Source organism: Peromyscus leucopus, chromosome 19 (assembly GCF_004664715.2).
Source record: "Peromyscus leucopus breed LL Stock chromosome 19, UCI_PerLeu_2.1, whole genome shotgun sequence".
Classification (NCBI taxonomy): domain Eukaryota; kingdom Metazoa; phylum Chordata; class Mammalia; order Rodentia; family Cricetidae; genus Peromyscus; species Peromyscus leucopus.
Window position 1 is genome coordinate 1,353,752 of NC_051079.1, and position 16,203 is coordinate 1,369,954.

General features: G+C 40.7%; 1 protein-coding gene across 2 annotated transcripts in view; it reads left to right on the forward strand.

The window, feature by feature from the left end:
* Positions 1-16,203, forward strand: part of Mib1 (MIB E3 ubiquitin protein ligase 1) — a 112,954-nt gene that overhangs the window by 17,249 nt on the left and 79,502 nt on the right. For both annotated transcript variants that reach the window (XM_028876695.2, XM_037196951.1), the window contains exons 2-3: positions 10,090-10,261; positions 12,538-12,667. In XM_028876695.2, coding sequence (XP_028732528.1) covers positions 10,090-10,261; positions 12,538-12,667 — 302 coding nt within the window. The remainder of the gene's footprint in view (positions 1-10,089; positions 10,262-12,537; positions 12,668-16,203) is intronic.

Sequence of the window (16,203 nt, forward strand, 5' to 3'; positions counted from 1 at the left end):
CTGTCCTGGAACCAGACCAGGCTGGCCTCAAACTCAGAGATCTGCCTATCTCAGCTTCCTAAGTGCTGGGATTAAAGATGTACACCATTGAGCTCTCAATCTTTTGAATATTTAAAATGTATTTCCTTTGGGATTTATTTTACTATTGCAGTTTAATAATTTACATCTTGAATTCAGTAGGTCAAATGGGAAACGTGCCCGAGATACTGTATCGTTCTTCAAATGAGTCAGTACCATGTTGGGCAAATGGAGACTTTTAGAATACAGCTTGTCGATCAAGAAGTTAGCCTTGTCATTAGTCACACTGAATTTGAAGTTGAGTGTGTCACTCTAGGCAAGTTACTTCTCTGAGCCTCAGTTTCTTCATCTATAAAAACAGAATAATAGCTATTTTAGGATTGTTGGGAAAGTTAAGTAAAATGTATGTAGATGGCTGCGTGGTGGCGGCGCATGCCTTTAATCCCAGCACTCGGGAAGCAGAGACAGGCGGATCTCTGTGAGTTTTAGGCCAACCTGGTCTACAAAGCGAGATCCAGGACAGCCACCAAAACTACACAGAGAAACACTGTCTCCAAACAAACAAACAAACAAACAAACAAACAAAAAACCAAAACCAAACAAACAAAAAAAGTATGTAGAGCACCAAGCTTGGTAAGTAGTGGCTCTTATTAATAACAATTGATATTTTAATTAATTTAGCACTTCTCAAGAGTAAGAAATATAGAATAGAGTTGGTAGGTCAAGGGTGAGAACCGTTGCCCTCCTCAGTAAGGATTTTAATTATTGTGTAGACTCGTGTACACAGTAACCACAGCTCTCATCTTAGAGGGAACAAGAGAGAGTTTATTCTGCAGCCATTTGTTAGTGACTGTGGCCTGGGAACACAGACTTAGGTTGTCCCAAATTCCAGGTTCCAACATGGAAGCAGTTTCATGAAATTTTATAGTTTTACAAAACAGAGAAAGTCATAAATCAAAGCAAATTTAAAATACATTGGTGGTACATCAGAGAGGCAATTGTGGCAAGGAGTTTTCCTATAGGTCCAAGATGCTGATGTCATTCTTAGGTTGGTGGAAGCAAGTGGTCTAAGTTAAGAGATTGTGGCAGGCTTCTGTTTACTAGTCACAAGATGTGAGTTCTGATGCAGCCGTGGGCAAGGAAGATAATAGGCCACTGGACCTGCAACATTGCAGTCTTCACAGTACTGAAATTCTGATCAGTCATTGTCTGAAGATGCAGATGCTCTTCAGGAGTTTTCATTCACAGACTCAGTTTGGCTAACCCTTTCTGTCACATTTGAAAGAGCTAAAATTTTTTTTTTTTTTGTTTTTTGTTTTTTGTTTTTCGAGACAGGGTTTCTCTGTGTAGCTTTGCGCCTTTCCTGGAACTCACTTGGTAGCCCAGAGATCCGCCTGGCTCTGCCTCCCGAGTGCTGGGATTAAAGGCGTGCGCCACCACCACCCGGCCAGAAAGAGCTAAAGTTTAATGAGTCCATAAAGCAGAGAACTCTTCGGTTGAATGACAACATTTATGGCCAAATTAATTATATTTGAGTAGTGGGTTGTTGACTTTTTAATTATTTTTTATGTTAGAAATCAATCAATCTCTCTCTCTCTCTCTCTCTCTCTCTCTCTCTCTCTCTCTCTCTCTCTCTCTCTCTCTCTCTCTCTCTCGTGTGCGTGCGCACGATGTTTTGAGACAGGGTCTCTATGTAGCCCTGGCTGTCCTGCACTCTTTGTAGCCCAGGCTGGCCTTGAACTCACAGAGATCCTCCTGCTCCTGCCTCCCGAGTGCTGGGATGAAGACACACCACTGCACTCACTCTGATGTTAGAAGTCTTTTAGTCTGGACAGAATTTCATGGGTTGCTAGGTACTGTACTAGTTTAGTTTACTGGGCATATTTGGTTTTTATTTCTAAAAAGTTTTGAAATTTATCATACAATACTTAAGATATCTAAGTAGATAATTAGTAGAATAGCATCTCATCAACTTCATCTAGAGGCCATTTTGCCAGTTATTTGAGTACCTGAGCATTCATACATTGCCTGCCTCCATCTTCGAAGGTGATTGTCAGAAATTAGTTTCTTTCCTTTCCATGAGTTTCTTTGTGTTTATGTATTGTTTTTAATGTCTGTAAACTGTATGCAGTAGTTTATTCACTTCCCATGTTCTGTTGTGTATTTACTACATACTCCTATTTTCTTGTTCATCAACAATTGTTCAATTTTTCTTTTGCTGTTTGCCCCGATTTAGACATTCTTGTCTCACTGTGAGTTTGCTTCTCACACTGAACTGCTTGTAGGGAAATTCCAGTTCTGTTGCCTTTTTTCTTTATAGATTTAACAATTTACCTTAAGCAGTACTTTGTGAATTTATTTATTTATTTTTGCTGGTTCTCTTAAGAGCATGTTTATTTTTATTTTTGATTATTGATCTTGCCAACATACTGTACTGTATCTAAATATTTTCAATGCAAAATTGTTAGCTATATAAATTCTTTGTTGAACTTAGGAGAGATGTTGTGAAAACTGAGAGCAGATGGTCATTTGAATTTTAGTAGAATGGGTCAAAGCTTTCATCAGGTCATTCATTTAGTGGTGGCAGGTGTTTTCATAAAGCATGGGAGAAAAGAGCATTAACTAACTCTCCAGGGTAATGCCACATGCAGCAGCAAGGAGAAAAAGTGCTAATAGGTTTAGCTAGGGGACTCTGCTGGAGCTAACAGTTTTAGATGAGAAATGCTAAGCTTTAGCATCCTTAAAGATCAGGGAAATGTTGGCCTTGTTTAATGCCCTTTCTCCTGCTTTAGGTTTTATTTAACCATAGGCTTTTGTTTTAAAGTCAGTTGCATTCTCCTTATAAGTCCTACAGTGCCAATGGTGGTAGTGGGAGGGTTGCTTGTTTACTTTTTTTCTAACTCTCAGTGCTGGTCTGTTTCACAGCTGTTCGGTGGCTTTGTTGGCATTTGAACTGTGGGAACCAAGAAAGGATTTAGATGTGCTTTTGTGTGCATTGGTGGTTTTCCTGAAGTAGTCTTTAAAACCATTAATTGTAAATTGCAGAAGGTTGCTTTTTTTCCCTTTGTGATGTCAGTTGTCCTTGTGTATCTGTATGCAGTTTATGAGCTCATGAATGTTATCATTGTACTTTGTAGAAAAGGAACTTAGAGATGAAAAATGTATATAGGGCAGTAGTTACAAACTGCGTTTTTATTAGGTGGGGACTTCAGCATAGAATTTTTTTTTTATCCTCTTTGCTCAGCTGCACAGTTAGTTTTAGGGGTATTGACTGGGTCAGTGTGCTTTACTTTTGGGATAATGGATTACATGGAGTTCTACTCTGGTCTGTTCAGAAACAACCATTTTGTGGATGTTTACTACTACTGATGTCTGTGACAACAATTTTGGTCAGCTTTCCTGCAATGAGATAGAGATTACTGTGTGTGGTTTGGATAGTATACTTGTGAAATGGCAGATGTCTTCATAAGCAAGATATAACTCAGTGTAAGGTTAAAAAAAATCTAAGGAGCAGCTGTGTGCCCTCTTACTAATGTAAGATTTTAAGTGAGATACCCAACATCTCTGGTGCAGTAGTTTCATTTTTAAGTGTTCTCTTTTTCCAGTTCTTAGAATTAACACATGCTTAGTGTAGATCCTTGGGAAAACTGCAAAGGGCAGTTTCACAACATATTTTGGCAATTTTCTTTCTGGTTTGTCTGTGCAGGTATAGCATGTAAACTTTTAAAATAAAATGTTTCATTATAGATATTTGCAGACTAGGTAAACTGATAAAATATTTAACCATGGCGACATTTTGTGTGTTTTAACTATAAAATTTCCTTTGTGAGTTAATATAGTTTGTATACATATAGCCCCATATTTTCAACATCTGTTAAGTTTTTGTCTTTATACAAATAATTATTTGTGCCTTAAAAAGATTTTGAAAGCAGGGTAAAAGTCTTAAATGATTTGAAACATTGTATGAGTGTCTTCAGCAGAGGTTGTGTCTATATTTTCCTCTCACTAGTATCTGATTGACTTTTCTTGACATAGCTAATAAACCTGGAATAGTATTTTTAGTTTTTTACTTTTGCTTTTGATTTTTATTTATTTTTGATCTTTTGACTCACAGTCTCACTATGTAGCCTTGGCTAGTCCAGAACTTGTGGCTGTCTTCCTCAGTCCACCTGGTGGTGCTGGGATTATGATGGATGCATCCACCCAGCTTTGAAATCTTACCTTTGAACTATGCCAGTTTGAGAAATAAAGTTGGTTTCCATCGTTTTTCTCCTTAGGTTACAAAATTAACAATATTCTTCTAATAAAAGTTTAAGCAATTTGGAAACATAAATAACAGAATATGGGAGCTGGGGGAGATGGCTCAGTGAGTCAAGTGTTTGCCGAGCAAGTGGAAGACCTGAGTGTGGATCCTCAGCATCAGTTCAAAGATGGGGAAGCCCTCTACATACGTGTGCACAAATATGTGTGCGTTCACTCCACATGTGGCTTCTGAGATTGTTTCATGCTTAGAAAATCCTCCTTAAAATTGAAATATTTGCTAATTAACTTTTGTTCATTCTTCCTGTTCCTGTGCTGCTGGGAATCCAACCCTATGGAACATCATAGGCAAGTGCTCTGTACTGCTGACCTGCATTCCTAGGCCCATGGGGTTAAACTTTATACTACTACTTTGATGATTTTCTTTTCTCTTCCTTTTAAAAATCACATTTAGGCTGGGCGGTGATGGCGCACACCTTTAATCCCAGCTCTCGGGAGGCAGAGCCAGGCGGATCTCTGTGAGTTCAAGGCCAGCCTGGGCTACCAAGTGAGTTCCAGGAAAGGCGCAAAGCTACACAGAGAAACCCTGTCTCGAAAAACCAAAAAAAAAATCACATTTAGTTTCTTATTTTTGGTACACTGTATTGTAGAAGAACTGTAACAAATACAAGATGTTTTTAACTTTTGATATTTGTTACAGTTAACAAGGTTACCTAACATAACTCAAAAACCATATGCAAAATGATTTATGTGTTGGCTCCTGTAGGTCAGAAATTTGGAGCCAGCCAATTTTGGAGCCAGAAAGGTCTTGTCTTCACTTTACAGCATTTGAAGCCTTAGCTGGGGGTCTGGTTGCACTCAGGGATTTTGGGGTATTTCTCTGGCATTGCAGCCAGGCTTGAGCTTTAGGCTCCAAGCCTCCAACACACATGAGAGTGAGCGAGCGAGCGAGAGTAACCAGATAGGACCTCTGCTGGCATCTGCATAGGCTTTCATGACCTAACACCAGATGTTCACACTTAGTTCTGAGGAGGGGAGTTGAACCCTGCTTTTTCATGGTGGAGTGTCAGTGTCTGCTACTGAGAGCAGATAGGATGGCATCTAGATCAGTGTGGTAATATTTTAAAAATACAGCTTGTCATATTCCCTCATTTAAAAAAAACTCTAGTTCTTTAGGACTATAGTTAGTATAATGCATATCTAAAACAGTATACATTGATTTGAGTACTAAAATCTGTGAATTTTTTCTTAATTTACTTTAAAAAAGCCACATTTATTTGTTATGTATAGATGGAGGTCAAAGGACAACTTCCGGGAGTTGGTTCTCTTTCCACTATGTGAGTTCCATTGATCTAACTTAGTGATGTCATCAAGCTTGGTGGCAAGCACCTTTATCCACTGAGCCATCTCACAGGCCTATGTATTTTTAAAAATTCATAAGATATATTGTGATTCTTGACATTTCTACAAACATTTCTATTTTAGGAAAACCGATCATTTTCATTGTCCTGTATCAGATAATTATGACCCTTCAAAAACATTTATTTGTTGATGAACTTCAGAATTTACTGATAAAACTTGTGAGAGAACATGTTTTCACTTTATGAACTTTTGTAGTAATGACAATAGAAGTAATTACAGAATTATTGTTATAAAATGAACATTATATACTATTGATTATATGGTGGTTTTAAAACAGTATATAGTATAATCCATCCTTAATAATCTAAGGGATGACTATAAACATTTTGTCTGATTTAAGGATTTTCTGTGTGCCTTTTTCTTGCTGAATCATTCTGTGATAAAGGAAAGAGCCGAGCCCCTTTGCTGTGCCTTCCTCATGACCCCAGATGGAGAGGCAGATGCGAGTTGCAGTTCAGCCCTTTGACGTGCACTCCCTGACTGAAGCACTAATAGACACTGGCTGTGCTTCTGTGGTTTGAAATTTCAGTTTACAGTCTCCTTAGACTAGAGGATAATTCCTTTGGGATCTGTGGCTGATGATAACTTTGATGATTGATAGTCAGACCTAACTTGCCATAGTGTACGAGTGTCTTGATTAACTGGTGGGAGGTGGTGGGTGGGTCATCTGCTAGGCTGAGAGCTGTTTTCCTTGGCAACTTTGGAGCGAAAACAACTGAAAGGAACTGGGAGAACACACGTATCTGGAACACCAGAGCTTTGGGGGGAGTGGGCTTAATTCACACCTGAATGATCAAATACTCGGTGAGGAACTGGGGTTTTAAGTATTGAGTATCCTCTGTTTAAAGGCTATAGAATTTGACCAGTAGGATATGTAATTTTGATCACTAGGTTGTTCATATAGAGGACCTAGTACATTTAATGAATATATATTAAAGCCCTTAAGGTTCACCTCTGTATTGCTTTGGCCTCCATTTTAAAGGAAGTATTTTCTCAGTTTTTAAATGACAATATTGGACCTAGCATATTTTAAACTGATTTAAAATTTTGTGTAACTAGTACATTATAGAATTAGGGTCTTAAATCACATACCCTGTTTTTAAACATTTAATACAACACTATAAATATACAGGTCAGAAACCATGTCTGAACTTGTCAGTTCCCAGTCTAATTGTAATTTATCTCAAACCTTTGATTATATTTTACGGTCCTGCTAAAGTATGGCACCTCTTGTTCTTGTTCTTCTGTGACTTCTTCCTTTCTTTGAAAGGTTTACTCATCTATCATTTTGTTGAAACTCTTCCCTTAACTCATTCTGATTTGTTTTGGTGCTGGCCATTGACTGCATAGATACTTTATTGCTCTGCTACCGAGGCATATCCTCAGCCTAACTAGAGAATTATTATTGGCTTTTGGTTGATAGCCTCCCTCCCTTTCTTCCTTCTCTTTTCTTTTTGAGATAAGTTCTCCCCATGTAGCCTAGGCTGGGCTTGAATTCAGTCCTTCTGCCTCTACACTTCAAGTACTAGGATTCTGCCCTCTCTTGACATTATAGAATGTGATATTTGAATCCCTGCCCGCCTCCCTGAGGAATAAAAAAATATGGGTTTCTATTGCCTTGAAGAGACACTATGATTATGGCAACTCTTACAAAGGAAAACATTTCATTAGGTCTGGCTTGAAGAGGTTTAGTTCATTATTGTCATGGCTGGAAGCAGGGCAGCATGCAGGCAGACATGGTGCTGGAGAAGGAGCTGAAAGTTCTCTATCTGGATCTGAAGGCAGCAGAAAGACTGAGTGTGAGCCACTGGGCCTGGCTTGAGCTTCTGAAACCTCCAAGTGATGCACTTCTTGCAGCAAGGCCACACCTACTCCCACAAGGCCACATGTCCTAATCCTTTCATAGATGACTGCCACATGAGCCTGTGGGGCCATTTTCATTCAAACCACCACAGTCAGTAAAGAAGAACGAGCCTTTCAAGCATGAATGCCTGAATTCTATCTGGAAGCCATGTCAAAATGGCCTGGCAGAGTGCTTGTAATCTCAGAGGAGTATCCTTGGGGCTTCCTGGCTAGTCAGTCTAGCCTAATTGGTGAGTTTCAGGCCAGTGAGAGACCCTGACTCAAAGGAGGTGGATGATACTCTGAGGAAAACATGTGAACTTGTATTCTTGCCTCCCTAAGCATGCATACACGCATGAGCACACATGAATACACATGTTAACAATTCTGGATGAGTTAGTAGACTTTGGATGTCCACTCCCAAAGATTTGTGAAGTAGACTGAAAGGTCGTGCATAAAGCATATTTGATGTTGGGATATTACATTCTCGGGTTGTCCAGTAGGCACCCCAGTTAACTGTTAGTGTGTTTTTTCTCCTTCCACTTTCCCCCCATCTTTGCTTTGACTCAAACACAGGCTTGTTCTTGAGTTCATCTCCTCACTTGGAATTTGGTTATCTGGGTATAGAAAATGAATAATACACTTTACTTTCTTACTAGGGAGTAGTTACTAGTTACTACTATTAGCAGTAGTTACTAGTTCTTTTAGAGCTTTGTAATAATATTACTATTTTTGTCCCCTGGGTCTTGCACATACTGTACATTCTTGGAGTTATAGAACATACTGCCTTACCACTAAAGAACATTGTGCTTTCTCCAAAGGAGGCTGCAAGTTTCAGAGTGAAAAGACCCCCTTTCTTTTCCTTAATTATGGTAAGCTCTCCACGTTAAATAATACAGATAAAAGATTTACATGTTACCCACTGAGAATCTTTAGCATGGCTAATCTTAGTTAATCTAAATTCCACCTTCTCTGCCTGCCTCTAATTTGAAATGTGTATTAACATTTTATATGAGGTCACAAAGAGCTTGAGCTAGTTCATAGCTATAGTTGAGTGGCCAGGATGTGCTTGTGAAGTAGTGACACTGGTGTCACAAAGCCACATGCCACTTAAAGCATTCTGGTTTCAACTTCTGAGCAGTGACAGTAGTGTCAAGGATAATAAAGGAGAATTGCACTAATCCTCAGGTTACTTTATTTGTTGTGGTCTTTCAGTGTCTGTTTCATCCCTATGTGAGCGATTTGAGGGAGGTACAAGTAGTAACAAGTTCGTCCTTTAAGGGGAGGATCACGCACTATAGTGTTGTTTTCCATTTAAAGATTTTTAAGTGTGTGGAGTGTGTGCAGATGCCCCTCAGAGTCCAGAAAGGGGTGCTGGATTCCATGGAGCTGAGCTGCCTGTCGTGGGTGCTGGGGACAGAAATTAATTCCTCTGAAGCACAGTTTATGTTCTTAACCTCTGAGCCAGCTCTTAGCACCAATTGCTAATCTTCCTTTTTTACTATTTATTGAGTTTGTGTGTAGGTTCACATGTGCCTTAGAGAGTGTGTGGAGGTCAGAAGACAACCTGTTAGAGTTGTTTTCCTCCTTTCTCTTGAGTGGGTCTTGAAGATGGTACTTGGGTGTCAGGCTTGGCAGCAAGCATTCTGAGCTATTGAGGCATCTTACTGCCTCCTCATGTAGCTTAGGGTGGCTTGGGAGTTGCTGTGTAACTAAGGATGACATTGAATTTCTGGTCCCTTTCTCCCATCTCTTAAGTGCTAGGACTACAGGGTGTGTCTCATCCCCACCCTTAGCTAATAATTTTCTAAAACTTAGTTGTTATGGGGGCAAACACTGCTAAGTGCTTATTAAGTGTATTGATGGTTTGTTTCCATGATACCGTGATGATAAACGTCCATTTCTTTTGGAGTAATTATTTACCTGGACAATAAGTTGCAGTTCTCTCAACAGTCCCGGAGGGTTTTTTCCCTTCATATATATGTGTGTATGTTTGTATCATGCCTGTTTGCAGGTGTGGACACACAAATGTGTGTGCATGTGGAGGCCTGAGGTTGACATTGGGTATGCTGTCCATTTGTTGGGACGGAATATCTGATAAAGGCTAGTGTAGCCTGGTCCACATCTGAGTGCTGGAGATTACAGGCAGGAAGCCCACCTGGCATTACATGGGTTTTGCACCTCTGAACCCTGGGCTTCATCCTCACACTGTAAGTGCTTTAATCAGCCTCTGGTTTTGAGTATTTAGAGTCAGAAATGCTTAGATGGTGGGAAAAGACTGTCTTCTTTAAGTCCAGATTTCCATTTATGGATGAGAGCTAGGGAAATAATACTGGTTTGTGTTTTATTAATGAGAGTAGAAAACATGTTTAGCTTATAATTTATATTGATCAAGGTATTTCAGATCTATCACCTTGAAATTAGATGTATTGAGTTTTTTTCCCGTCCTTTGTTAAAATAACCTGTAATATGCTGTTATGTTTTCCCAACACAGTAGTGTGCAAATAAGTATTTGAGAGTAATCTAAGCATGTGACTGTTTCCATAGGCATCAAGCATGATGGAACGATGTGTGATACTTGCCGCCAACAACCGATCATTGGCATTCGATGGAAATGTGCAGAGTGCACAAATTATGACTTGTGCACCGTTTGTTATCATGGAGATAAACATCACTTAAGGCATCGCTTTTACAGGATTACTACACCAGGAAGTGAACGGTAAGGGAAACAAGTTTTTCTTCAGTCATGACTTTTTGTTTTATCCTATTAACTTTAAAAGTAGGATTAGAAAGTCGCTTTTGGCAGTTTAGATTTAGTTTTGGGGGAAATGAATAGCACGCTAGACTAGGTGGGATTGAACTTGTTGATTTGTGAGAGACCCTGTAAAGGTAGAATTTTATTATATACGAGTTTCTTTCTTTAAAGACATGGTCTTACTGTATAGCTCTGGCTGACCTTGAACTCAGCATGTAATCCAGGCTGATCTCCAATTATTATTGATTTTTTTATAAGATAATTTCAGCTATTTTTTTCTTTATCATGGAGACTTAGCATTGCTGAACAGTTGGAAATGCTCCCACTCTTCCCCCCTCAATTGAATAATTTTTTTCTTTCTATATCCTTTGTTTTAATTTCTGTCTGATGAATACTGTGGGCTGCTAATTGAGTCAACAGGCATTTATTACGGATGGGGACTTGAGGCGTGGCTCAGTTGGTAAAGTGCTTGCTGCACAACCCTGGGGTGCTCCCTTTGAGCACCCAGCACCTGAGGAAAGCTGGGTGTGGTGGCTGGAGAGACAGACAGGAAGACACTTGGAGCTCTGGCTGGTCTGTCTAGCTGAACATCAAATTCCAGGTTCAGTGAGACATCCTTTCAAAAAGTAAGGTGGAAAAGTGATTGAGTGACACCCAACATTGACCCCTGACCTTCACACATGTGTATGCACACCTGCACACACAGATGCATGCATACATGAATGATATACACACAGAGAGAGACCATATGGTAGCTTCTGTATTTGTGATTTGAAGATAGTTTTCTTAAGGAGTTTATAATTTAAGAAGAATGATGGATCATGAATGAATATCATATGATGTTTTGGACAGGATAATGTTTAAGGTCTTCAGATTGATGACAGGGGTATAGTTAATGGGTGTGGAGTTTTAGGTAGTGGAGTCTTCTCATGTAGATAGGATACTGCACTTGAGCAAGTCATCTAGAGAGCCAAAGCCAGGAGTAATAGGGAAACAGTATCTCATTTCAGTCACATCGAGTCACGTTTTAGTCACAGCATCTCATTTCAAATTACAGTCCTGCCATTCAAACTGAGTATTTTGGGGGGAAAAAAAGTTATTTTTGGTTTTTGCTTAAAATTAGAATTAAGGAATGATAAATAGGTTTTTAAAAATGAATATAACTGTAACATAACATTCAAAAAACAAAAGCCTAAAATCTGAGTAAAAAGGATGTAGACAAGTAAGGGGCATATGGCCTCAGAGAAAGCAGCTGGCTCAAATAATTGAGTGAAATCTTTCCCAAGGTTTGTAAGTGCTCATGGTGTGTTGTCCTCCAGAGACAGTGCAGTGTGTAAGTGCTCATGGTGTGCAGTCCTCCAGAGACAGTGCAGTGTGTAGTGCTCATGGTGTGCAGTATCAGAGACAGTGCAGTGTGTAAGTGCTCATGGTGTGCAGTACTCCAGAGACAGTGCAGTGTGTAAGTGCTCATGGTGTGCAGTCCTCCAGAGACAATGTAGTGTGTAAGTGCTCATGGTGTGCAGTCCTCCAGAGACAGTGCAGTGTGTAAGTGCTCATGGTATTTGTTCCAGACAGTGCAGTGTGTAAGTGCTCATGGTGTGCAGTCCTCCAGAGACAGTGCAGTGTGTAAGTGCTCATGGTGTGCAGTCCTCCAGAGACAGTGCAGTGTGTCATGTTGCAGTCTCCAGAGACAGTGCAGTGTGTAAGTGCTCATGGTGTGCAGTCCTCCAGAGACAGTGCAATGTAGTCAAACCTGGCATTTGATTCATTGCTCACTTTTCACAGATTCTTAAGACACCCCTTCCACCCCCACTCTGAACCCAGCTTACTGTTCTTGATGACATTTGACGGAAGTAGAGATCTACTGTTCTTTGTAGACATATTATGCTCTTGAGGTGACCAAAGTGCTTCCACTAACTGTGCCCTGAGTCACAGCCAAGTGTGGTTTGCAGCTTACCCTGAGATACTGTCTTCAGTAGGCCCTAACAGAGGACACTTAGAGCCATAGCCTGAGGTGCTCACACTAGGAGGCTGTTCTGACTCCATCGCTCTCTGTGTTTTCGTGAGCCTGAGCAAAACCTTTTTGTCTTGCCTTGAGCTCCTCCTCTGTAAAATGGGCAGTGCAGTGTTACCTTTCTTTTAAGGAGCTAACACTGTCCCCATAAAGGGTTTTACTTTTTTGCATAGAAGTCACCATTTCTCAGCTTTATAAAACGTGAAAACAAAACTTTTGTTTTTAGGGTTCTCTTAGAGTCTCGTAGAAAATCTAAGAAGATTACAGCCAGAGGAATCTTTGCCGGTGCCAGAGTCGTACGAGGAGTGGACTGGCAGTGGGAAGACCAAGATGGGGGCAATGGGCGTAGAGGAAAGGTATGGACTTTGAAAAATTCACCATGTGTTCGTGAGTGTTGGGAGTTGAGATTTCTATTGCTGCTGTAAGCTCATGTCTTGGCCCATTTATTTTCATGCCAGGAACAAGTTTTAAAAATCTTAATTTCTTTCTTTTTCTTTTGGGGAGAAAGTAAGTGCTCCTGTTTATTTGTGAGTGTTGCTGTTTCCTGAGAAGGTTGTTAGTTGGGTTTTACCTCAGGCTCCATCTTGCCGTTTGGTGGTCCAGAGGTGCCTTCCTGAGGACTCCATGTGGGCCAGTCCTTCCTAAGTAGCACCTCGTGTTCCTGATGTTCCTGCTGCTAAAATTTTATCTCAGGGGCTGAAGGTGTAGCTCAGTGAGAACCGCAGTGTGTTCCTGTATTTGATTCACAGAGCTGTGGAAAACGTAAACATTGGCTGTGGTGGCACACTCGGGAGGCACAGGCAGTGGGTCTCTGTGAGTTCGAGGCCAGCCTGGTCTACAGAGCGAGTTCCAGGACAGCCAGGACTACACAGAGAAACCCTGTCTCGAACACCTCCCTATAGTGTTTTTTTTTTTTTTTAAAGTTTTGTTTAGCCCCACGCTGGGCACCATTTGTAGCTGAAGTTTTTTTAGTCTTGTTTAGCCCTACAGACCCCGTAATCGTTTATAAAATAATCATTTAGAAGCTTATACTCATTAGACTGTTTGGCCATTAGCTCAGGCCTACCATTGACTAGCTCTTATATTTAAACTTAGCCCATTTCTGTTAATCTGTATGTTGCCACGTGTTCCGTGGCTTTACCTGTTGTCTTTACATATTGTTCCCTGGGTGGCAGGCTAATGTTCTTTTACTCACCCTTTTTTTTTTTTTACCCAGTATTCCTTTTTCTCCTTGTCCCGCCTACATTATCCTTTTTGTGTGGTTATTGGCCAATCAGCATTTTATTTATCAATCAATCATAGTAATATATATTTATAGCATACAGTACACAGTACCCCCCCCCAAAAAGAATGGAATATATGAGTCTTTAAAAGCCTCTGTGCCTGTCGAATTTGCTACCCTCCTCCAAAGTAACTAATAGCCTTATTTTGTGTTTACTGTTTTTTGTTTTCATTTATTACTTTTTGTTTAGTATTGTCCCTATAGCAGTTGGTATTTGTGTTTTGAAGAAGAAAGTAGCAGTCACAGACCTAGCTATTGTAACGGCAGGGCAGAATGTTCCTTTTAGATGAAGGCTCTCAGAAAGAGAGGAGCAGAGTGGTCTGTGGTGACTCGTTTTTCTTTGGCATCTCTAAAATCTGTGAGAACCCTTCTGGACTTGTCAGTAGGCATGGGAACACGAGCTCCACACAGGAGACCAGCTAGCAGAAGTAGGGCTCGATAGCGGGTAAGAACATTGTCAGAGGAGATGCATTGCTGGGTAGAGTTTGCTTCTCAGCTCACCAGAGCCCACCATAGGTGTATGAATAGGATACAGCGTACTATTCCCACCTCCGTGTCTGTGGGAGAGAGAGAGGGAGACAGACACCTTGGTAGTGTTTGTATCAGGAAATGGGTGGCAGAGGGGCAAATGGAAACGTCATCATTGCATAGTCCAAACAGACAGTACACTTGATGCCCTTGAGATTTGGGTCAGGTGGAGTGGGCAGTGTGTTCTCAGGTCAGCAAAATATACCAGCAGTGGAGATTTTTTAATTAAAAAAATTTTTTTTGGTACAGGGTTTCTCCGTGTAGCCCTGGCTGTCCTGGAACTGGCTCTGTAGATCAGGCTGGCCTTTAACTCCAGGTGTTTACCATCACCAACTGGCAGTGGATCTTGATGATAAGAGCTTTCAGCCTGTTCAACATTGGCTATAGTCTGGACGAATTACCCCATGTGCTTGGTGCCCTACCTTGCAGGCTCTTTTTATGTCCTATTATTTTTCTTGGTTGCCGCTCTCTCTCCCTTGTTCTCTGTCCCATTATGCTATACATACTCTATCTTTTGGTAGAGCACAGCTTTGGAAAGTTCAAAGAAGGCAAAAATTAACATTTTTATTCTGAAAATGATTTTATCTCCTTTCCCACAGATACGTAGGCAGAGGATTAGAAGTAATTTTTGCAAATGTCTTGTAAGACAGTTGCTGTGAGGCACCCTGAAGCCACAGATTGGGACTTTATTGTTGTAGTTTGCTTTCTGTTGCTGTGACAAGAATACTGACAGAAACTAGCCTGGGGTGAGGCTGGTACTGTGTCCTGCAGGTTATGTCCCACCGTCTGGAGAAGCAAGGACTGAAGTAGAAGCCGTGAGGAGTGCTGCTTATTGCCTTCCTATGGCCTGCTCACTCAAGACCACCTGCTTAGGGGTGGCACCTCCCACTTCTTAATCAAGAAAAGCCCACAGGCTTACTTACAGGCTCTGATCGAGGCAGCCCCTCAGTTACGGTTCCTTCTTCCCAGATGACTCGAGCTTGTATCACGTTGACAAACAACAACAGAACACTAGCCAGTCAGCACTTTTGGGAGAACAGGAAAAGGAATAAAAGTAGATATTCCTGAAGCTGTGAATTATCACTTCAGTTTTGGTTTGTTATTTGCTATTGTATATATGCTAAGTCATATTCCTTTTAAAAACACTTTTGATGGGAAAAAAAATTTGTCATACGTCAAAGCAGATTCCTAGGCATTCATTGCCTAACTTCACAAATTATAAGCCTTTAAAACTGTCCTTTATTGACTGGGTGGTGATGGCGCATGCTTTTAATCCCAGCACTCGGGAGGCAGAGCCAGGTGGGTCTCTGTGAGTTCAAGGCCAGCCTGGTCTATAGAGAGAGATCCAGGACACGCTCCAAAGCTACACAGAGAAACCCTGTCTCGAAAAAAACAACAACAAAAAGTCATTTATTTGTTGAAGAAACCCTGATCTATCATCTATGTTTTTCTTTTTTTGTGGTACTGAGGGTTGAACCTAGGACCTCACTCATACTGATAAATAAATAAAATATTAATAAAATAGATTTTTGGGGGGCTGGAGAGAGATGGCTCAGTGGTTATGAGCATTGCATGCTCTTGCAGAGGATCTGGGTTCCATTCCCAGCACCCACATGGTGTCCTCACAACTGCTTGTAACTTTTGTCCAGGGGACCCAAAGCCTTTTCTGGCCTCTGAGCTCCTGCACACATGTGCAGGTCATAATTTCATGCAGGCACACGCATGTACACATAAATAGAAATAAATCAATCTAAATTAGAACTACTTAAGGTAATGTTAAATTTACAACATGAAGTACTGGTTATGTTCAAATCTGAAGGAAGGTTATTGTTACAGACAACATGTTGCATGTTCACTTTAGCACATTACAGACTTGCTGTGTGAGATTATGTGGTGGTTAACTGGGAAGACTCCTAACGCACGGTAGTTGCCTCTTGAGAGACAGGTGGAGGGGTGGAGATGATGAGCACACAGGGTCTTGAAAAGTCTTGGAATTCTTTGTTTTTTTTTTTTTTTTTGAGACAGGGTTTCTCTGTGTATCCCTGGCTGGCCTGGAACTCACTTTGCAGACCAGGCTGGCCT